The sequence below is a fragment of the Xiphophorus couchianus genome, chromosome 3, assembly GCF_001444195.1.
Source record: "Xiphophorus couchianus chromosome 3, X_couchianus-1.0, whole genome shotgun sequence".
Lineage (NCBI taxonomy): Eukaryota > Metazoa > Chordata > Actinopteri > Cyprinodontiformes > Poeciliidae > Xiphophorus > Xiphophorus couchianus.
Window position 1 is genome coordinate 22,135,561 of NC_040230.1, and position 24,206 is coordinate 22,159,766.

The 24,206-nt window shown below is 37.4% G+C and overlaps 1 protein-coding gene across 1 annotated transcript in view; it reads left to right on the forward strand.

The window, feature by feature from the left end:
- Window positions 1–24,206, forward strand: part of adamts16 (ADAM metallopeptidase with thrombospondin type 1 motif, 16) — a 48,381-nt gene that overhangs the window by 19,410 nt on the left and 4,765 nt on the right. Inside the window, exons 8-18 of the mRNA XM_028007607.1 lie at window positions 165–270; window positions 732–869; window positions 3,726–3,879; window positions 7,431–7,526; window positions 9,067–9,215; window positions 10,814–10,986; window positions 11,100–11,230; window positions 11,547–11,670; window positions 12,324–12,568; window positions 12,650–12,791; window positions 14,074–14,200. Of these exons, the coding sequence (XP_027863408.1) occupies window positions 165–270; window positions 732–869; window positions 3,726–3,879; window positions 7,431–7,526; window positions 9,067–9,215; window positions 10,814–10,986; window positions 11,100–11,230; window positions 11,547–11,670; window positions 12,324–12,568; window positions 12,650–12,791; window positions 14,074–14,200 (1,585 nt within the window). The remainder of the gene's footprint in view (window positions 1–164; window positions 271–731; window positions 870–3,725; window positions 3,880–7,430; window positions 7,527–9,066; window positions 9,216–10,813; window positions 10,987–11,099; window positions 11,231–11,546; window positions 11,671–12,323; window positions 12,569–12,649; window positions 12,792–14,073; window positions 14,201–24,206) is intronic.

Genomic DNA, 24,206 nt, shown 5'->3' on the forward strand with positions numbered 1-24,206 from the left:
TGAACTTAGTCAGGAACTCCTTAGCTCAACTGGAATCATTTTCTGATACTTAATATGAGATGAAGATATTCCTATTGTCAAATGCTATTGTATTTAAAGATTGCATTAGATAATAATAACATAAAGTGGATTAAAAATATTTAACTGCTTTAATTCCTTTGCAGGCTTTGCTCCAATAAGTGGGATGTGCAGCAAGTACCGCAGTTGTACCGTTAATGAGGACACTGGCCTGGGTCTGGCCTTCACCATTGCACATGAATCGGGACACAAGTAAGAACTACCATTACCTCCTCAGATCAAATTATTTCAAAAACTGGAAAAATGCTTATATCATTAGCTGAAGTAAAATTACCTCATCGTGTTTATTCTTATTTTGAAAACAATGAAAAGGAAAGTACTAGTGGTAATATAAATAAGTCATTCAAAAAACACTGATAATGAATAAAATATGAAATATATTAACAAATATTTGACTTTAATGACATTTCTCACTTAGTGTAAATAGCTGTACTTGTGCTTCCTCAGACATAGTAAATTCTTATTGCTCTACATCCCTCTACGATTTGCATCAAAAAACGAAAAGCATTGTTTTTTTTTGGTCTTTGCTGTTGCAACAATGCAAATATCTTCTACTGACCAACAACTGTAGCATTTTTCTGTTCCACATTGTTCTAGTATAGAGCACAGATGTTTCTATAAGGAAATATTTTGTGCACTTGTCATTTCTTCAGCTTTGGAATGGTCCATGACGGTGAGGGCAACGTTTGTAAAAAGTCAGAGGGCAACATTATGTCTCCAACATTAGCCGGTCACAATGGTATCTTCTCTTGGTCTCCTTGCAGTCGCCAGTATCTCAGTCGCTTTCTGAAGTAAGTAGCTCTACTCTTTAATGCTACTGATCTATGTAAGACGTCATTAACATTAAAATGTACATTTAAATGTATGTTTCTTTGTTAGAGGCTTTGTAATTTTCCAAAACATAGTAGTGGAAGTGTAACAAGACTTTTTGTGTCGATGTGGCACATGCACAGCACTGCATTGGTCTCAGGTCATATTAAACTGGGAATAAACACTCATTTGGATTATGCATCATTGATTGAGTACATTTTGTAAAGAAAAAAAAAATATTGTCAGTCCTCCAACTGGAATGCAGTGTGGCTATGTGAAGACATGCACTCATCTAATAGCTATTAGACGAGCTGGATCGTTGCATCTGATCCAGCTGAAATACACAATTAAGCTGGCATAGCAACTATATGAACTAATGTGTTGACGGTCTTCGCTTGTGATGTTTTACAGAAAGAATATTTATTATGTGTTGAGCTATGTGTGTTTTTGTGCAGTGACTGCATTTCCAGGCAAACAGGCTGCTCACCAAAGCAGAAACACAACCACCACTGACATAGCGTCCATATGTCTGGCGGTGTTTCTGCGTCTGTCGGGGTGTGTGTGCTTGCGTGTTCGTGTGTGAATGTTTGTGTGCTTGAAACTAGATAGCTCCGAGGCAGTGCCCTGCACTAAATTTACCAGTGTGTTAACTGAACTGTCAGGTCTCCCCTCTCTGAGTGGTGGAGACAGACAGTGTATTTCCTTGCTGAGTTATTAGAGCTGGAGTGACCTCAACCTTGTTAGGCCTGTCAGCCTTATATTAAACTCCCATCACCCATTCAAGCCATGTGGAAATGACCCCTAACATCACCGAATGCCCAGGATCTTCTTCCTGTATAACTCCTGCATTGTTCAACATTTTCCTTGTTGCAATCAACAGAAAGTTGTGATATATAAATATTTCTGGGATATATGTGTCTCTTTGAGTTTTGTAAGACTTCTTAATGTTTATTTTTTTCCTCCTGTGCTATGGAAGGAACCATAGTGACATCTTAAATCTAAGTTTCATTAGTCTGCTGCTATGGAGGTCTGAGCAAGTCTGGAAATTTAATTAAAGTCTGTCATGTCACGAATTGTCAGAGGCTAATATGAAAACCTATATGTTCCTTCACACGTTAGTGATATAGAAATTCCTGTTTAACAAAGAAACAGGTGTTCAATACAACATAGGTTTCAATATAAGTACAGTATCTTGTAAAGGTGTTTATTTGACTTTAGTGTACATTCGTGCACAATAAAGGTAGTGCATATGTGCCAACTGAAGAGACAATGTTTGTCAAAAGTGTTTGCTTGGTGCACTTATTTTTAATCCTCTGCTTAATAGTTTTATTTCCAAATTTCACAGGAGTTACTATGTATAGCTGGAAGACTTTTAGAGTGTGTCAATACCAGTTTCGCACATATAGAAATGTACATTTGTTTTTATCTTTTTCACATGATGTAAATGTTAAAAAGCAATTTTTTAAAGATCTCATAGATTTTCAATTAGATTTAGGTCTGGATTGTGATTGGTTCATTCAAATCACATAAATATGCTTTGAAAAAAAATTACTGTATTGATTACAGCCTCAAGGTTATTACCAAATAGCTTATCAGTTACTGACTCAGCCAAGTAATTGATGTTCATACAAACCTCCTGGCTGCTTTTGGCTCTACAGAGCTAATGCACCAGTGTTCATCAGTGTTCCCTATAGTGATTCTGTGGTTCGAAGTTGTTGTCGAGACCTTTCAGGCTCTTTTATTTGCCATTTAACGAGACATTGTTCACATCTTGCTTCCTGCACCAGCAAATTGTGCCGAGTGTGAAAGGCCCAATTATTTCCCTCTGGCTTTTGAGTCAAAAGATCTGTGGAGAATGTTAAAAAAGAGGATCTTTTTCAATATTCTTCTCTATGTTCCACATAATGTGTTCCAGTGTTCTTAAAGCAGAAAGTTTGGGGCAAACAGTTTATTTTGAGGATCATGTGGAGCCATTGATAAATATGAAAATGTGATTTTTGTCATGAGGTCCTTTTAAAATAACATTTTGTGGGATATTTTGTCTGTATAAATGAGTTCATTCATTCATGTCTGTCCATGCTTATTATGTAATCTATTTTTCATGATCCCTTTTAATTGAACATCACAGAATATCAGAATATCAAATGTGCGGAGCAGTCATTGTTCTCTGCAGACACATAGGACTCAAAGCCCTGGAATAACCTCATGTAGACACACACACACACGTAGACACACACACACACACACACCCTGTCACACAATGATTCTGTTAAAGCAATCAGGACCACTCACTAACAATATTCCAACATATTTTTGCCTTTTCAACCTCTTTCCACCATATTTTTGCATTAGCTTCCCCTGACAGCTGTGTTTGAGCTGTAAAACATCTCTTTATAGAAACCATTGATATCAGTTAACATTGGAAACCAGTCTGGATGTGGAAGAAAATGAGCGATATAAGCAAAGAGTTTTTATGTCTCTCATAATTGAGTGTCTGATGCATTAAAATGGTCTCTCAGGTTTGGCAGCATGTTATGTTACGATGGCAACATTCTTACAGTTGCCCCTGGTGTTAGGAGGAGTCGAACAGTTTGCTGCTTGATGTAGTGGCTCCTCTTTAAAGCCGCTTGACTGTCATGTATCTGCATGGACCCCTTGACTGACATGAAAGCGTTTTGTGGGTTGTAGTTTGTATCTTGTCCTACATTAATTTTTTTTTCTTGTCTCAATTTACTGCACTCTTATTTTCACTTATTTTTTCTTAGTTTCTTCCGCTCTCCCTTATCTCCTATACCCTCACTTACTTTCTCTGTGTTTTCCCATTTTTCAACAACTAGCACTGCCCAGGCTTTCTGCCTGTCAGACGAACCCAAAGCAGTCAAGGAATACCGGTACCCAGAAAAGTTGCCAGGCGAACTGTACGATGCAGACACACAGTGCAAATGGCAGTTTGGAGAGAAGGCCAAACTCTGCACCCTGGATTTCAAGAAGGTAAAATCCATTTTGTGTACACCTAATGTGCTTGACGTCATTACCTAATCTGTGATTCCTCCGTATGTTTTTTGGCAACTCACCTCAGGGGCATAAAAAAAAAAGGTTCTATGTAGCGTGTCTTAGGAAACACAAAGAAGTTGAGGGGGAGATGGGATGAATTAGGCAGACGGAGAAGAGGTAAAAAGGAGATGAAAGACAAGAAATAACTGGTTAGGATTACATGTCCTCATGGCTATAAACACTTACGCTTTGACTTTAATATCTCTAGCACACTGGCAGTCACACGCACACACACATACACACACAATGCAAACAGTAAGATGCTCCCCTTACTCTGTGGGAAAGATGACTAAATGTACTCTGGAACATTGCCAGTGGGAATCTCTTTTTGTTGCTCTCCCATTGTACCACTTTAGCTGATGTTATTTAACTGACCTTGGCACATATTCAATAAATTACCATTTTTGATTTTACTACATAGTTAATAAAATATTAGTCAGTTGTGCTATTTTTGGCATCTGCCTAAAACCAGCTGTTTTTAGACAATTTTCACCTTTCTCTGTTGAGGGAAAGGTGAAGGTGGACACTTCCTACTCCCTAAACAGCGGCAGTATTCTTATTTAGTAACTAAGTGCTGAATAATCATGAAAGTTTGCCATAAATCCCATTGTGACCTTTAGTACTAGGAAATCACCTTTATGCATTTTTTGGGAAACCAACGCACATCATGTCCTGCTTTAATAAAAATTCAATAGATGAGAGATGAGTTTTAACTATATAGCAGTCTTGAAGTGGTTACAAAGCTGTTTTAATGCTTTTGCAATCGTTCACACAGTAATGGAAAACATGAAATAGGGATGAGCTTTTTTCAGGAGTGGCTGGTCTACGCAAAGGACTTCAAAAGTACATCAATGACTCATCCATGACTCAAACAAGTACATCTAAAGCACTGCAGACCTCACTTGCCTCTGTTAAAATAAGTATTCATGTTTCAGCAATGAGAAATGAGTCTGGGGGGGAAACAAAATTTCACAGAAGAGGTGAAAATCATTGCTGAACACACAAGCCCATTTCACATTTGCAAAAAACATTTTGATGATTCCCAAGACATTTTGGGAAATATTCTAAATAATATATATTGTTTTAGAAAGTATGCATCATATTAAATCTTGCAAAAAACTTACACATTTAAGAAAAATATCATCATATTGACCATCAAAAATGATAAATGGAATGGAGTCATATAGCACTTCTGTAAATCCACAGAGCCATCAAAGTGCCACAAACCTGCCCTCATCTTATGCTGATAAGCAGATTGTTGGGCAAATCAGGATTAACTGCTTTCAACCGAGGATCAATGACATATGAAAGGCACAACTTTCCAATTGCAAAATGGCTACTCTACCCAAAGAGCTAAATGGTGGTTGCAAAGTGTAGTGTTGTAAGTAATTGCTCTCTAGACACACAAAACACACCAACGGATGTCGGCCATTGGTTTGACACCTTAAGATCAATCACACAGGAGCGGGGCAGCATAATAATCTGATGTACACCAGCGAGTCTAACTCTGAACATACAAAACATAGTAAGGTTTTGGAGTGGCCTGAAAGCTGTATGTTGGACCTTTTATAAAATTATGTACCAATTCTCACAAACTCTTGGTTGGATTAAGAGCTGTGGATGATGGAAGTCTAGCCAACATTCCTCAAATCCTTCTGAAACAATCTTTGTTTCGTGCCAGGGTGCATTATCTTCCTGGAAAAGATCACAGCCGTCAGGGAATACAGAAGGGTGTAGATGGTCTTCAACAATGTTTAGGCAAGAGGTACATGTCAGAGTATTCTCCACATGGGTGACAAGAATCAAGGTTTTCCAGTAAACCATCACCCATGCTAGCTTTTCACCTCCATGTCCCATGTCACATCACTGTGTCATGTGTTCCCCAGGTAACCAATGTCCACATATCATAATATACATGACACTTAGTTTTCATCAGACTAGACAACCTTCTATTACTCTGATAAGATGCCCATTGTTGGGTCTTTTGATGATTGATGAGATTAATTTGTAATATATGCTCTTGAACCTTTTATGACACATAAGGAGGAGACAAATAATACCTTCCATAGTGTATGTGGGTAAATATTGAAGGGTTCCCCAAACAAAAAGCAAAAACAGACTCCCTGTAGTTGTTTTGTCTTTCTTTCTCAGATTCTGTCAAACTTAATCTATCATCTATCCCTGTCTCTGTGTCCTCATTCAATCACTGGACCTGTCTGTAAGTTTTATGGTCTGAAAAATCCTGAGCAAGCAAAACAGCTGGACTAATATGCCTTGGGATGAATTCCATGGTGGCTCTTGGCAGCGACAAGCTAAGGCCAAGGTGCTTGTCAACATCTGCAGAAAGTTGTCAAAATCTGATATAGTCATTCAGACAGTTACAAAGTGGACATGTTAAAAAGTAGCAGGCTTGATTTCTCAGGCAATATTAGGAAGGAAAAGCCAGCTGTTGATCCCATCTAAATCTTTTAGACAATGCAGAGCCATGACATCATGAAGGTTTTGTCAAAGCGCAACTCTGTTATTTTTATGTTCCGTGGAGATTTCCTTTTACATTTTCTTTTTATTTACAGAATTTTTTTTTTTTTTTTTTTCCTGGGAGGGACAATACTCACGTACAGTATATAAGCTTGTTAAACCTTAGTCAGCAAAAAGCAGTCAGTCTCATGCTCTTTTAAAATCAATTTCTTTTTCCATTAAGCAAATTTTGTTACGCGTTAAGGATCAGAAGATTTTTATGTATTTCTCAAGATTAGGATTGACTCAAGATCAACCCCTGAACTTTTGCACATCAAGTTAAATAGAAAGCTGCTCAGAAAATCACCAGGATTTGGTCATTAATAAGATAAATAAAAGCATCATAAATCGAGCTTAGATATATTCACAAATCAATTTTTAATAAGTTTAATAAACACTCATACGAACAAGAGAGTCTAACTCATTCAATGAGACAGAATCACATTTCAGAGTTTAACAATATTCAAAGTTAGAAATAATTTTGATTATTTTCAAAACTTTCTGAATTTGTTCAAACTACTTTGGAGCATAACTCTTCAGTGTCATAAAATACACTGAAATTTTAGAGTTTCTGAGATAGTACTTGTGTGGAATAACAAGGTATGACTATATCTAAGGGTATTGCAAGGACATTGTGTTCCTAGAGTTCTAGCAGAAAGAAAAATGTGTTCTTGTGGGTGAAAGGTCAGTTCTGAAGTGTTCACATGGACTACCCTGCTGCTATCGTTGCTACAGAAGCATAAATATTTAGAAGATACATGACTGCAGCAGAGCCACAGCTTGCCAAATGATAATATATTCACACAATCTCTATTTTAGTAAGCATTTATCAACATGCTTTAAAAGCACCCAGGGGGAAAAATATCATAATAATGAATTATCGTTCCTCCAGGTGCTAGCTTTGTTTAACGCTGTTGGGTGGAGAATCCCGGACATCCCATCTCTGTTCTTTTTCTGTAATGTTGTTTCAGGATATCTGCAAGGCTCTCTGGTGCCATCGCGTTGGGAGGAAATGTGAAACCAAATTCATGCCAGCTGCTGAAGGTTCTGCCTGTGGCCCCAATATGGTGACTGAAAATGCTTAGTGTATTTGCATGAGCTCAGTCATACTTTTAAATTCAGTCATACTATTAAAGGTCTTTTCACTATAAAAACACATCACATGACCACAATAGAAAACAGTTTTGATTCATTCATCTAGTGATGTCACATAGCACAGCTATCAAGTTCTTTGAAAAAATACCAAAAAAAGAGAGAAAACATGCATTTTTGCTATGCGTTGACCCAAAACGAACTTGCATTTGACATAATGTACGTTTGGGAAAACTCAATTTTTATCAAATCAGGTCAGCTTTTTTCTTTTTCATTTACTTTTTTTGTTGGGGTCAATCCATCGTTCCATGGCAACATCTTACTAAATAAATCGGCAAACAAAAGGCACCAAACAAGAGCCTCTAAGACACATTGCCTTGTGGTTTGTGTAAAAAAGAAGAAAAAAAAAGAAAATCATACAATAGCAAAACACCAATCAAACGAGTACATAAAAAGTGACGGTTTTAAAGTTCTCCACTCAGAAATAATAGACTGAGCTGATTCAGGAGTAAATTTTCCTTTTGTGACAAGACTTTTTTTTTTTCTTTTGTTAGTGTGATGCTTAACATTATGAACTGTGCTGCGTTCAGTTGGGGGTAAAGCTTGTAAAAAGTGATGTCTCATACAGAGACAAACACATTCCTTCTCCAAAGGATACCGCAGACCCCTGACTCAGTAAATTGCAGGAGACAAAAAGCAACAATAATTTACATTGTGGACAGCCTGCATCTATGCTATAATAAAAGCCTAAATTTATTGAGTGTTTTACTGTTATTTGGTGCTAATACCTCCACGGAGTCTTGCCATTTAAAGACAAAAGCCCTGAACTTGGTGACAGAGCACTTATATTCTAGGGTGAACTTTTAATTCACTTAGATAGTGACGGAAGATTAAATCATTGCTTCAAACAGAAAAACCACCCATACTTTTCTTTATTTGAAGGAGCAGCTGGTTTGTAGCTGCTGCTGGAGACATATCCCACTGGGTTCCTTGTATATGCCTTAATTGTGCCTCTTTCTTTCATGACTAAGTGAAGCCCAAGACTCCCTGTCCTGACAGCCCATCATCTGTGTTTGCTCATAGTTTTAGACTTGAAATTTTAATCCTGCTCTTTCCCCTCACAATGCAATTAAGTGAACACAAACAATGACAGTCTTGCATAGGAATCCATGGCACTTAGCTGTAGGGGAAAACCTGTGGGGGAAAATCAGCTGTTCTAGTTATTAGTGAAACCATGAGAATATTCTCAGAAGCTTGTCTGTGTGTGTGTGTGTGTGTGTGTGTGTGTGTGTGTGTGCGCGCGCGCGTGTGCGTGCATGTGTGTTCATATTTTAGGACATTTAAAAAGAAGTTCTGCAAGTTTTATAACCTAACTATTTGGTAATTATTTGCATATTGTAAAACAAATTTATAGTTGCATTACACAGCCTTCCAAGTTGGATATTCCATCACCATAAGAAACTTTTCTATTCCCTAACTTCTGTTTTTTTGTTTTTATGTGTCCGTCGCCTTCAGTGGTGTCGTAGAGGTCACTGTGTAAAGCAGGGCGATGAAGGCCCCAGACCTCAGCATGGGCATTGGTCAGAGTGGTCATCATGGTCTACATGCTCTCGAAGCTGTGAAAGTGGTGTGACCTATCGAGAGAGGCAGTGTAACAACCCCAGGTAAAGCAAATCCTAGGTTTTGGTTTCTAATTTAAGACAATACTGTATTCCCACTACCTCTGTCACACTTTTGAGTGCCAATTGAATTTCTAAGACTTATGAGACATGTGACTTTAAAAAGATAAAAATATTTGATCATTGATTTTATCTGATTTATCTGCTTCAAATATCTCAAATGTTCTGGAGGTTTTTCAATGTCTTCTCATGTTTTTTGGTTTGTTTTGACGTTTTGTCAGTCATAAAATTAGAAAATTATTTGATTATCAAGATATGGAATATGATTATAAAGAGAAAAAAAATCAGTTTATAGAACAATTTATTTGCTTTATGAATTCAAAGTCTAGACTCTGTGTGTGAGTGTAACTAAACATCCCCATAAACTGGAATTAGAAACTGACAGTTTGAATTTGCCTGGGGAGAAAACTGGAACCCAAAGGTGTCGCATTTAATAGAAACCTAATGCTACAGTCCAAAAGAAATGACATAGTAATAACTCCAATAGAATTGCAATGTAACAACAATTCTCTGCAGATGCACTGTCTGCATCAATAAAGAGTTATTCAACTCAAAAGGCTGTTTCAAGTTGCTGAAACATCTTTCAACACGGCCCTTTCTTTTAAGTAATTTAACTAAAACTTATTTGACCACTTGGGGCACTAATAGAGGGTGTACAGAGGACTGAAGTTGATGTCATGTAAACAATGTGAAAAACTAAGCTAATCTTACCTCACCATAATACAGAGACATAAAATTGATTGAATAACTTTAGCACAGAAATAATATTATCTCAACATTAACTTTTTCTGTGACATTCCTGACTTATAAGGCTTAGCATTGTTTTAGTTTCCTGCATATTGATGGCTCAATATCCATAGTTTACGACCAAGAACATACTGGTATATGTTATTAAAATAGTAAAGCTCATTCACAAGTGTTTCATTGGTTCACCCATTCCCTTACTTATCCATCAACTACATAATTAATTGCACACTGGCAGTCAGTCAGTGAGCCCACTCACAAATGTCATGACCCAATCTTTATCAGGCCTAGATCCTGACAAGTAGTAAGCTAATTTTGACTGAGAATGATGGGAAGAAAGAAACTGGAAGGACAGAAACCTGATGAAAGATACACAAAGACAGGCCTCAAGAATAAGCCAGACAGGCAACAAGAGGTACGTCTACAGAGAGGGGATTAAGAAAATAAAGGAATTAATGTTACGATATGAAATAATGGAGTTTGCGATTGAGTTATAGACAAGCAAAAATGTGAATTGAAAGACACATAGAGAGTGTAATTGTACCTTGGAAGGGATTTTTGGAAATGCAGCCTCAGGATATACACCTGTGATAGAAGCCTCAACAAAGGCACTCTCACAGACATTCATGCACAGATGGAGATATACTCTCATGTACTAGTCACTACAGGACAATGAAATCCAGTGTGGTTTGTGAAATTCCTAAGTTTAGCTTACTATGCACGTCAGAAGCATCATAAGGATTTTCCTCTTCAGGACTATGCCAAAAGTGTGATCAGAAATAATTTACAAGGGATGGAAACCTTGGCTACATACCATGTGTTTTCACTTGTCTTTACAGACCTACCAATGGTGGGAAGTTCTGTGATGGCTCCACTAGATCATACAAACTTTGCAACACTGTGGATTGTCCAACCAACACTGCTGATTACAGAGCAAAACAGTGTGCTGAATTTAACAGCAGGCAGTTCAGAGGATGGTACTACACCTGGAGACCGTACACTAGAGTGGATGGTGAGACTCTTACTTTTCCCCATTTTTGTTTAACTTAAGGAAATATTAGATGTACCAACAAAAACACTGTGTATTTTTGTCATCCTGTGGTTATTCTATCTATTTTCTTCTAGATCAAGACATATGCAAGCTTTACTGCCTTGCTGAGGGCTATGATTTCTTCTTTGCCCTGGCCAGCAAAGTTAGGGATGGGACACTTTGTTCAAAGGATAGCTCCAATGTCTGTATTGATGGGTTGTGTGAGGTAATGCTGTTTTAATGTTAAAGCAGAAATTCAATTTTCGATTTTTACAGTTGGTTTAGTATTTCTTACTGAAAGAGTGAGCTCAACAATGAGGTCTTTTAGATTGAGCTGTAAATTTTACGAAAGGATTAAGAAGTAGGCGGTGTCCCTGTCTCACAGCTACTTTCATGTTCATGTACATGAAATGTTGACGTGTCACCAGCTCCAGAATACATTTTGTCATTTTAGACAATTTTCATCTGTCATGTAACATGACAGCTTATGTACTTAATCTCCCTAGCCTTAAAAAAATTTATGTATGTCTCTTTTTCCACAGAGAGTGGGGTGTGACCGTGTCTTGGGCTCAGCAGCTGTGCCTGATGCTTGTGGTGTGTGTAAAGGAGACAACTCCACCTGCAAGATCTATAACGGACAGTACACAAAGCAGCATTATACTAACCGTAGGTCGACCCAGTAAACTGTGACTACATTTGATGTTTTTATTTTTTAAAAAAAGGTCAGTATTGCCCTCTTAATTTCAGTTGTACTCGTACTGTTTTAATGCAGCAGCTTTTATTTTTTTAAGTTAGATGTATTTTTTTATATACGGTATATATTTTTCAGAACATTTTTTTTTTTTTTATGTTGGACTCTGCTGGGCATTTTTGCCCTGCTAAACTACACATGATAATAGCATTTCAAGGAATTATGTTATGTTAAAAGCAAGCATCAATTTGACTGGAATATGTTTCCTATTGCAAGGATTATAAAATCTAGGCTCAGAGTTGGTTGTAAATTAATTCGGCACCGATGTTTAACAAATAGATGCTAACAGAAAATACTTTGCTTGCAGAAATCCATAACAGATGCTAGCTTAAAACTTCACACACTTCACATGTATTTTGCAAACAATGTTGGCCAATCAGTTGACTGAAAATCCATCAGTCAATAGATTTCCATTTGGCAGCTAATGGAATGAGCAATTATATGAACTTTTTTCTAGTTGTGGATTTGTTTCCATTTCTCAGCTTTGTTTTTGTGCATTACTCTTCTTAAGTTAGAGCCCTAATTTATTTTCAGCTTATCTGGTTAAAGATTGCATTTTGTTTTGTAGAGTACTATGGGGTCGTCACCATCCCAGCAGGAGCTCGGAGTATCCGTGTCATGGAAATGAATACTTCCAGCTCCTACTTAGCTGTCAGAGACACCCAGAGACACTACTATCTCAATGGTCGCTGGACAGTGGACTGGCCAGGTCGCCACCCTATTGCTGGAACAACTTTTGAGTACAAGAGACCATATAACAGACCAGAGAGTCTCATATCAGCAGGACCAACAAATGAGACACTGGTGGTTGAGGTAAGCAGATAAGTGAACAAGGACATTTTGTTTTGATTACAGATATTAAACTTGATTGTCAACAAATGATTCCTCTTTTAGGTATTGCTGCAGGGCTGGAATCCTGGAATACGTTGGGAATATTCTCTACACAAAATAGATGAAAAAACGGCTAAGAACCACATTAAATACAGCTATACATGGGCTATAGTACGCTCCCACTGCTCAGCAACTTGCGCTGGAGGTATGTTTAACTTTTTGAATGCTGAGTTTGATAAAGTTCAGATTTCAAAGGCACTTTAATTCTAATTTTAATCTTTGCTTGATCCAAAAAAAATAAAATACAAGAGAACAGTTTGAGGATGAACAGATGAGCTTATAAAAAGTCTGGCCTGGCCAACCTGTAATAAGGCCTCTAGCTGCAGGTTAAATGGAGAGGAGAGTATCTCCATCATTATTGATAAGACATCAGAGGCAGGGAGCTCCTCTGCTACAGACCCTCTATTAAACACACTCTCAAAGCAAGTATGCACATGTTTGTATCTCTATCTTTACTACAGTTAGTCCCGTCAAGGCCTGGTATTGTGCACAAATGTCCATACACATACATGCACATATGCACATGAATGCAAGTAGATGTTGTTGCCTAGGCAGATAATATGCGAGCAAAGGTTAAGGGACATTGGTGAGCGTTTTTGCGTGGTCATGCGTGTTTGCGCAAATACACTTGTCTTTGTGAGTTCCTTAGACACATGCATATATATGTGCATGTGCACTTACTTGGCTCAATAAGTGTGAACAAAGCCCCCAGTGTAGCGTTCCTACTGGCTGACCCTGAAGGTTAGAGTTCCCATTCTTGTCTGTTGCAGTCCACTCCTAACCATCTCCACCTCTTTATGTCCTGATTGGAGGCTGTGATGGGTTGGGTGGATGGTGGGCTGCTTTATTAAAGGGTGTGACTGACTAAATGGCCTTTTTGAGTAAAGATGTGCAGAGTGACCTTGCCTTAGGGTGAATAACATCTCAACACTGGAGTACTTGGACATTTAACACCAGAATTTTACCTTCAGCAAAAATTACCAAAGCAAAGGGCACAGCATTTAAAAATGTTGTGTAGTTTAACTTCAATAAGGAAGAGTCACATTTACAATGGAAAAATTTTTATCAACATCTAATAAAATAATTTCTTTTCATGGCATATGTCCAAAGCGAGATATGGTTAATGAGCGCCTACGTTCTTTTCTCCTATTCCAATGGTGTTGGCTTGTCAGACAGAAACATATTCTTTTCTGATTGTTCATAATTGTGAACATGTCACAATTATGTGACATGTTCACTTACATACATTTGTGCAGTTTATATTGTAATTAAATATTTGATGAACATACATTACTGGCCAAGCTTCAGCAATGCACAGTAAGATTTTACATTACAGTTTTGTTTGAATGTTAGTTCATTCTATCTGTGAAAAACATTAATCTTGTTATTCAAGAAATGTGTACTTAATGGTCTATGCCTCCAAACAGGACAAATGAACACCAAGGCAGCATGCTACAAAGACTTGAGAGTGCAGGTTAATGTGACGTACTGCAGTCCCAGAACTAGACCAGGAATTGGAACGATACCCTGCAATACCCACCCATGTCCTGCCAGGTCAGTGTTGTGTTCAGTGCTTGTGTGGTATACAATTCATGTTATGTTAATACAGTTGTTGTTTCATAAACTGTGATTGTTTTGTTAAAGAATTTTGTGCCTTGTAAGAATTTAAGATCAAGGGTTTGCTGATGCCAAGTCCCAATATCGCCGTGAAGTGAAGTTCATATTAATGGCATGTGAATGTTTGAAAACTGTTGCAGTAAAATAACACTGCATCACATCAGTATTACGTGGTCTACATAAGGATTGTGACTGTGTTCCACTTAACTCACTTATCAATGATCTTATGGATGCAGTATTCTTAATGATGTGTATGAAGATTTGTTTTTGAAATAAATGCCAACAAAACCATTGTCATTTTTCATCTTAACCCTATGTTTCCCCACCTGCAAGGTCAGTGTAATATATTTAATGTATAGAAGAAGTAAACAGGCAGAAAATGCCAACGCATCAGGTAAAGCCTTCAGGCACAGTCAGACCAGACATCATTGTTTAAAGCAGAACCTTTGCACTGGCAGAACAAAAGGCTCGTGGTGAAGTGGAAAAATAGGCACTGGATGTCATGACTGCAAGCTCACGTCACAGAAGGTTGGAAACCTGAGCTACAGGGCACCTGGCAGGTTCAGAAAGGGCAGATGGATGGGTGGTCTACAGGGTAGGGATCAACAACAAGTAGAGTACGAGAGATGCTAGCAGGCTCCAAATCTTGGTAAAGAAAATACTGATCACTCTAATACACTGCTTTTTGAGATTAACAAGTTGTTACTTTGACAATGCTATACAGGCATACAATAGGCATCATCCCTCTGCAACCCAAACAAATACTAAATGGGTACAGACCATGGATGGATAGATATACATATATGAACACCTTCCAGAATGGTTGCCCATTGGCCACTGTTCCAACTAAACTAGTTAAAGTCCCAATCAAAATCGATCAGGAAGGTACCAAAGAACACACCATTCAACCTCCAAACTTTTGCAATTACAGTCGGATGGATTCTGATGGCATTTCTGGAAAGATTACATAATTTTATGTTCAAAATTATCTGCTGCTAAAGTCAGAGTACCAATCACTGCAAAATTGTCCACAAGTTGTTATTGAAGCCTTGAAATGTTTGGTTGGCAAAAGGTGGAACTACTGAAGATTAGCTAAAGGCATGAGTCGTTTTAATATTATAGCTGATAGGTGAAAATATCCAAAATCACTGTCTGCTATTTATTGATGGAGGAAGAGATAATATATCTTTAGGGATATAACTGCTCCAGATTCCTACCTCTGGTCATGAAGTCAAAACCAGGGTACCATTCGGGTTTGTCATCTACAAATTCATTAGGTGACACAAAATTAAATAATTACGGCTAAATGCCATTTCGGAGTGTACTCTGAGTCTTCATGACACCATCTCAGGGATGGAAACAAATAGACAAGAGGTAGAAACTAACTCAAGAAACACAGGGAATACACTAATGAAGAGTATAATATGTGGTAACTATGTCACAAATGGGAAAATTGCATCATTGATAACAATCTGATAATTGTCCTGGGAGAAGGAAAGCTATCATAAGTGCTCAAGAATAAAACATTCTTAGATAATAACAGGACATAACAGATTAAAACACCTCCAAAACATTATAGCATAATGCGATCAAGATATCCCACATCATTACACTAATTCATCTTTGCTAATATTCAACGTACAAAGTTTCTAAACACTGTCAATTACTTAATCTTTGTTGAAAAAATGAAGTTTAAACCAACTTCTTCTGACTGTCAAAACATGCCTAAAACATTATATGATTCATGTTGATATTTTTCTAATCTTTTTGATATACTTAGACAGATCCAGTGACCCCTCTAGATTTTACGATTGACCATTACATTTGCGGTTCAATTTAAAGTCTGGCAGCCATATTCTTTTAGATTTTTCTTATGTTTTGTTTATACTTGTCTTCCAAGTTAAGAAGGTACAAAATTAGCATGATGGCAGGGAAATATCCTTTTGAAGAGTTGTCATTGGATTTTAGGTCAACATTTGTATTTTATCAGCATCGGTTTTGCTATTTTACTGTTATTTACATTAGACGTATTATATGTACATTATCGATTGAATTAATCCATATTCTACTTCCTGTAAAAGTTTTTGTAATAATAGTGGTATTGATTTTTGGTTTGCCTGTTCCCCTTTTATTGAACACTCATTCATTATATCTTAATTTTTGCTTTGTTAGTCCTGTTGCAATTTTAGTAGTGTATTCATCCTTTTAATTCACAGCTTTTGAGTTACTCTATTTACGTGATTGCTACAGCTATCTAATTATTCTTCAGCCGTAATTAAGTTGTCATTGTTTTTTTTCCCTGACATCAACACTTTTCTTTTTGAGCCTCCCACCTCATTGTATCACATTTAGCCTTTCTATCCTCTTGTACTTTTCACAGTCTTTCTCCCCCATTCTGTTCGACTGCTATGTATTATTTGCCTGCAACACCTTCACATTTGTAGTTTCTTGATATGGCATATCAAAAGAGATGTTTATTGGGCAATTCCAGTCTTCCCAAGCTATCTCATGAAGGCAAATGAAAGCTGTCAGATGAAGCTGGCAAATGAAGCACATGTTCTGTGAGAATGACATTTTCTGCGCTGTATTTTAGAGCAACTTACATTCTGGTTAAAAATATGTGCAGAATAGATGTAGCAAAGTAAACTTTCATAAGATTTTCTTATCGTGTGAACATAATATCTCACCATTCAACAGTGATGACGAGGTTCTGTAGCTTTTCAAAATCTACCTACTAAGGATTCATTTGTCTAAATTCACATTAGTTTGCAAGCTCCTTTGGAAACACTCGTTCTGTGACCTCGCTCTTTTAGAAATGTGCTCACAGCCAGTTTATCTGATGGGACATGTTGATTCACTTCTAAACGCGGGTGATCAGACATGTTGAGGTTTCCGTTGAAATGGCTGTGGGGAAGCAGGTGTTCCTCTATGTTGTAAACTGTCACTGGTATGTGTCAGTTTGAGTTTCTTTGATGAACAACAATGCCTGACAGAGCAAGAGTACGGTGGAAGAAGTACTCACGTCTCAGGGTGGGGTTATGTCAGATCTTGGCAAAATAAACTATTGCGTTGGTCACGGGACATACACTCCTAATAATCAGGGACAAGACTGTTGATCAGTCAATGGGTTCTGATGTTGCGGACATCATAGGGAGTGGTTCTCCCAGTGACAAACAGGACACAAGTGAAGTCATGCACACACAAGAAGAATGTTCCTGCCTTGTCTACACCACTCTGGACAGTGTCAAGAAGGGAAGCATAAAGGGCAGAAAATATAAATGAAAGAGGCACTTGGGAAAACAGTGGTCTTTAACAGAAAGCAAATTTGAGATGTTTTTTTTTTTTTTGGTAATGATCCTTTCTTTTTTGTTCTTAAAGCCAAACTACCTCATACAGAGCACTGAGGTTGGAAATTGCGTATATAACACTCATATCAGGTTATTGGCACCATCTCAGTTAAATCTGTGCAGGAACCAGCTGAGATATAGAATGTCATTTGTAAAGCAGCTGTTGCTCTCAGAGTGCTGCATCCCCAAGAAACGACTCAGACCCAATGTCATGAACCTTTGGAACTCATGTAAGAGCTTAACCAGTACAACATATGGGGAAGGTGAGTGATGGTGAACTCTCTTAGGCATATAATGTATCATTCATTAATTTTCTAAAGTATACACATTGTATCTTGGCCTGGACTGGAGGAGACTGGAACCTGTCTTAGCTGTTACGGAATAAAAGGTGGGGTTTGCCCTGGACAGGTCAGGGGTCCAATAAAATGTGCAACACTCTTAACTCAATCAGTCCATTTTGAATTTCTAATCAATCTAGCATATATGTCATGCAGTGGTGTGTTGGGGAAATTGTAGTGTATAGAGAAATGCCAAAGTAAACTCTAGACAGAAAGGCCAACCGCAAAATTTGAGCCTCTTTCTAGTGAGGTTCCACATATAAACAAAAGCCACAAGCTGTGCTGATATCAAAGATTTGTTTAAAACAAGTTAGCTCTGCAATTTGCTTTGTTGCAATCGTCTGTATTTGGTAGGACATCTATTCCACATTATATTAATTTTGTTGTTTTTTGTTGTTATTACAAGGAAGTGTTGAATTGTTTTGCACCACAATTCCAAACAATTCAACACACAGTTGACTGATTCCAGCTGAAAACCTCTTTGCTGGACAAATGTGTACTTTCTGCTGAAGTCACCACTTAGTGTGTGTTACAGATGCAATGTAGATTCTAGTCTTCATGGACTGGGAATTTATCTAAAAAACATTGGACAGTTGAAACTATAGTTCCTACATGTCTCTTTTCTAAATATCCCCATGTACATTTCTTAGAAATGGTATGAAACGTCAGTCAGCTTCATTGAAATGAAAGGGACAATCGTGACAAGTTTTGTCTTGATTTACTAGAAGAGAGGGATTCAAGTTGAGATGCTGACGTAATTTCGAGTCAGAGCAGCATGTCCAGAAAAAGTACATCTTCCTGCTTTTAAAACTGTGCTGTATCCCGAGATACAGCATCTCTTAAAAGTATTCACAACTCTGAGATTTTATTACATTGCAACCAAAGTCTTGGGTGTATATCTTATGATTTCAAAAGACAGATTAACCCAACATGGGGCATGATTGTGAAGTGAAAGGAAAGGTATGCCGTGCTCTATCTTATTATTTGCACATAAATACCTGTATTATGATGTGCATTTTTTGCATAGGTATTGCCTATGTCTTTTAAAAATTGCTTTCTTCTTGGTACTCTCTAAAATAGCCAGATTTGTGGAGTGAATTACTAATAGTTGTCGTTTAGATTGTCCTTCCTTACTACCCTTGCCCGGTCCTTTGCTCTCCTTGCTCAGATTCTCATTTTAGTGAGTGCCATCTACAGTAGTGCCATTTCAGTGAAGAGTGATCTTTGCTCTTTCAGTTCTGGTGTCTAAAGCTTTGTAATCTGAACCTGCTTTAAACGTCTCCTCAACTTCATCTCCGATCTGACTGCTATGTTCCTTGGTCTTCAGGATGTTGTCGACTAATTTTCTCTAAAAAAAAATAAAATAAAAAAATAAATAGATAACTCGGAAGCTTTCACAGAGAGGTTGGATTTTTTTTGTGAAATTAACTTCCTCACTTGTTGAACTCTATTTGCTCACTAATTGACTTTTGAAGCAAATTGGTTGGGCTGCACTTTATTTAGTGATGTTGGAGTAAAGAAGTTTCAGTAGAAATGCACGCCACACTTTTCAGATTTAATTAGATTTAGAATTAGTTGGGAAACAAATCATAAAGCCATGTATTATTATTCTTCCACTTCACAATTAGGCTCTGCTTTGTGCTTGTCCATAATATGCGTTTTATAAAATACATTGAATCATGTGATTGTATCATGGAGAAAGTCTAAGTGGTGTGAAAATCTTTCCCATTTCTAAAAAAGCCAAGCACCAGGTACGAAAAGGCTTTGGTGCATCTTAGCTGGTGGAAGAGTGTGACTCGTTCATAATCCATCATGTCTTGTTTTCTGTGTTGATGCCCTTAATGAAGTAAAATGGGAAAAGCATTTGAACTGTGTGATGCGTTAAATGATGCAAGAAGACATACATGACCACAAAATTAAAACAAGTGCCAGAAATACAACAGTTTGGTCTGTGCTTGGATGCCTGTGTAATGCAACAGATTCATAATGTGTGACTCTGCTGCTGTTGCTGCTCCCAAAGTCAAAATTCCTTTCTGACACATAAGCACATACAAGTGGAAAGAGAGCAACATTGTGAAGAAATGGCAGTGGTGTTCAGTTACTCTGATTCCCTCATCTGTCTCTCTTCTGTCATATTTTAACAGCACCCCGCTTCCAATTCAGAGCAGACTGCAACCACAGCAATTTTTTTGTCTCTGTGTATGAATTGTCATACACAGAGACATTTTCCTTTTAAAAGGCATTCCAATAGAGAAATCATTTTCCTCAATACACCAGTAGCTCCACTACCTGGTGTAGAAAGCTTTTTTTTTTTTTTGCAGTAATATGTGCGGTATTATTTTGCATACCGATATTATGTAATTACCCATGAAATCATGGAATCTTGTTATATTAGACTTTATAGCATGTTTTATAGTAACAAACAGCTGTTCAAAGGGGATTTTTTTCCCCTCTGCATAGCAGTGAGACTGGCTGGATATTTCCATCGTCCTTAGTGTTGTATATCTCCATTTTGGAAAAGGTATCCTAGGAAAGTGAAGCGTAGCCACAGAGTTCTGTCACTGTCTGCGACAAATGACCTATGAATTATTGATTTCACTATATTGGTTACTCAGAACTGTGGCACGTGTTCTCCGGAGCTTTGTCAGACACTAAGCAAAGGTGGCAGGTTTGTGGTTAACTGCATCATGTGTAGTAATATGCTGTATGTCATGTAGTCATGACCAGCTTGTTTTCATTGCTAATTCAAGGGGGGGGAAAAACTGATGCTTTAAGCACAACCCGCATGTGCCAACTGTACAGATGATTTCCAGCAAGATGACAAACGTCAGCGTTGTCAGGCACTGTGGGTGAAAATGCTTGTAAAATGATCTGCGAGGGTGGCTACTACTTTCTGCTGTCTACATAATTAACTGCAGGACTGTATTTGGGAGATTTCTATTACTGAAGATTTTTCCAATGTCAAGAAACACTTTATCCTTGTTGCAGGATAAAAGGCTTTCCATACAGCAAGATGAGCTATATTTACTTGCTATTAGCCTGGAATAAGATGCAATGAGTGCGTTTTTTGAACATCGTAATTAGTTTGCTGTACTCTAAATGATTTATCTGTCTGTTCCTTTTACCTATGTAGGTATATTGAATTATATTTTGTAGATTTTCTTTAAAAATAAATACTTGCTATTTAGTTTGGTGTTATCTAAGCTTAAGCTGCTCATATATTACATCCTTAAAAGAACTCTATAAAAACAGACTTAATTATTTTAACTATGTTGTTAGATTACGATCTTGAGTAGATCAGATAATGCAAACTGACATGTTAATGCATAAGAATGTTGTGTGCACACGGAACAAGTTCATATACTGGATTATATTACAATGCCACAGTGAAAGTGGAACATTGAATTAGGCTCTTACTTGTAAATGAATCACTGTGAAGCACTGAAACTAAATGTGTTTGGAAAAGAAAATGCAAGCATTAAGTTTGTAATTCTCCCACAGAGAAACTTTCAAAGATCAGTATGAGGAACTTAACCACCTTCAGACTGTGTCATTCACACACACAATCTGCTGTTCGACCCCCGCTGCTGTGTCCATTATCTTGGTCGTTTGAGGCTCGGCTGTAAACATAAGTCTAATGGCCTGGGCCCTTTGATGTTGTCTTTTCCCTTTATGACCTGTCCAGCCTTGTCCAGCTGCGCACACAGACTTATACCAGCTGGCGCTCAGCCAAGGATAACTGTCATTCAGTTTTAGTCGTGATCATGTTGCTACACTTTTAATCTCCTAGTGGTGTTGTGGTTTTTTGACATTCGGCTGCTGGGCTTGTCCCACTGTCTGGATTGTTTTAGTCACTCGTAACTATGTACAGCTTCACATCCCCCACCTACATCTACCAACACCCCTTCTCGCCTTTTTACTGGTGTTTATCTTAGATGTGGATGTTCCTCTCTCACATTTCTTTCCACTTTATTTCCCTTTCTGCCATGTACTTTCTCTTTAGGCACATCCCCGCCATTAGACGTTCACAGCTCCGATCAGGATTTACTCACTAATGGATCGGTGTGTTTACACTGGCTTTGGGAAGCAGTGATAGTGCCTGTAAAGTAATCCCACAACTGTTTACAGTCATCTCTTGGGCTATTTCTGCTTCATTATCTCCGCCATTTGCTACTTAGGTGTGCTTGCACATGCATCTCTATTTATATAGTATTTGTGTGAATGTAAACAGTAGTAAAACCAGGGATTGTTAAGACAATTACAGACAATTAATTATTGGTTAATTACTTTTTGCATTCAGAAATGTTTTTTTTGTTTGTTTTTTTTTGATTGGTTAGACCATTATTTTAATGACACCCATATTCTATAACTATTGTTATAAAATTTGCCAAAAATAAAATCAAAGTGAAGATTCAATAATGAATACTATAAGCCAAAGTTCACATATGAGGACATAACTTCTGCTCTAGTAAAAGAGATGTATTGTAATTCTATATATGTCAATTACTCAACTCTAATATTTTGTACTCATTTCATGTACTACTGTAACATAATACTGTAAGAGTCCTCCTGAATCAGGATAAATATTTTATCCTCAGTTGTTGAACTGTTGTTGACAAGACCTTGCGAAAGTATTTATAGCCCTTGAACTTTTTCAGGATTTGTCACGCTACAATCACATAATCCTTTATATTTTCTTTGGGATTTTATGTAATTAAATGGCACAAAAATTAATTGGTAACTGTGACAGAAAAGAAAAAATAATTACAAATCCATATCAGCCCTCCTGACTCAGCATTTTGTAGAACAATAATTACAGCTGCAAGTCTTTTCAAGTATGTCTCTACCAACTTTGCACATCTGAAGGCAAAATGTTTTTTTCCCCTTTTTAGGAAATAACTCAAGCTTAGTCAGATTGGATGTAGAGCATCTGTGAACAACAGTTCTCAAGTTAATCCCTTTTCAGTTGTATAAACATGCTTTGTCTGCTCTAAATCATTCCATTGTGGCTCTGGTGGTATGTTTGCGGTTGCTGTCATGATAGAAAGTAAAATTCCCTTGTGTTTTTAAGTTATTTACTGCCTTGAGCAGTTTTTTTTTTTTTGTTTCAGCATTACCTGATATTTAAGTCCATGCATTTTCCCATGAACTGAATACAGTTCCACTGACTGAGCATGTCACACGTTTCAGAGTTTTTTTTGTTACATTTTTTAGAAACTCCCCGCATTGCGAGTTTATGGCGTCACATTGGCCCAACCGAAAAAGTTTAAGTAGAAAAGATGCATTGCAAGGCAATTAAATTTCAATTGTTTTTGTAAAAGTGGATAACTTTCATTTTGAGCAGCCAACACTTGGACAGCTTTTGCGATGTGATATATATTTTTTTCTTATTCATTGGACCCCTTCCTGGATGAACTGTGAGCAAAGATTAAACACATGTTGTGCTGGCCATAACATGCTGGGTAAAGCAAGCCAGCTGTGGTCATCTCTACATGTAATGCTATTTTGAGACGTTGTAGCTATTTAATTTTGCTGTCTGCTCCCAGTGATTTGTACATAATGTGCATTACATCATGGGGAATGGTTCTCGATGTCCACTTATAATTATGATATGATATCATACTATTTCTTAGTGTGCTTGTGCATTTGGACTACCACAGGTAAAAAAAAACCCCACTGATATCCACTCGTGAAAGTTGAGCCTCGTTGACAAACACATACCCCCAACCACCCCCACACACACACACACAGCAGGAGAGCTATAAACACTTGTTAGCACTTATTAATGCCACTACGGTCCGTCTCCTCAGAGGCACCTGACACGCTCTCGACTGGACATCTGAACCTTGTGGTTCTGTGTGGAGAGTTTGACCCTTACTCATGGTTAGATCATGCTTACAGACTGCTGCTGAGACTAAAATAAGAAAAATTACTTCAATTAATATTTAAGTTCTGTGATTAGGTTTCAATATTCTGGTATGTTTGAACTTTTAGGTCACCAGCTAATTATCAATTAAATAGTTTAATTTTTATTAACTTAAAAAAAAGTTACAAACACTTAAGTAATTCAAATGAAATGTTCTGCATTTAAAGTAATTTTATTGCTTTATTCGCTGTACGTATTCCAATGACAATACTTCAGCTTCAATTTCATGATTTTCACTCCAGTTCCAGAACTTGCATGTGCCACGGTATTTTAAATGTTTTGAAATGAATGGCATTCCTTTTGAAAGGCAGCCATAATTTAAATTGATTTGC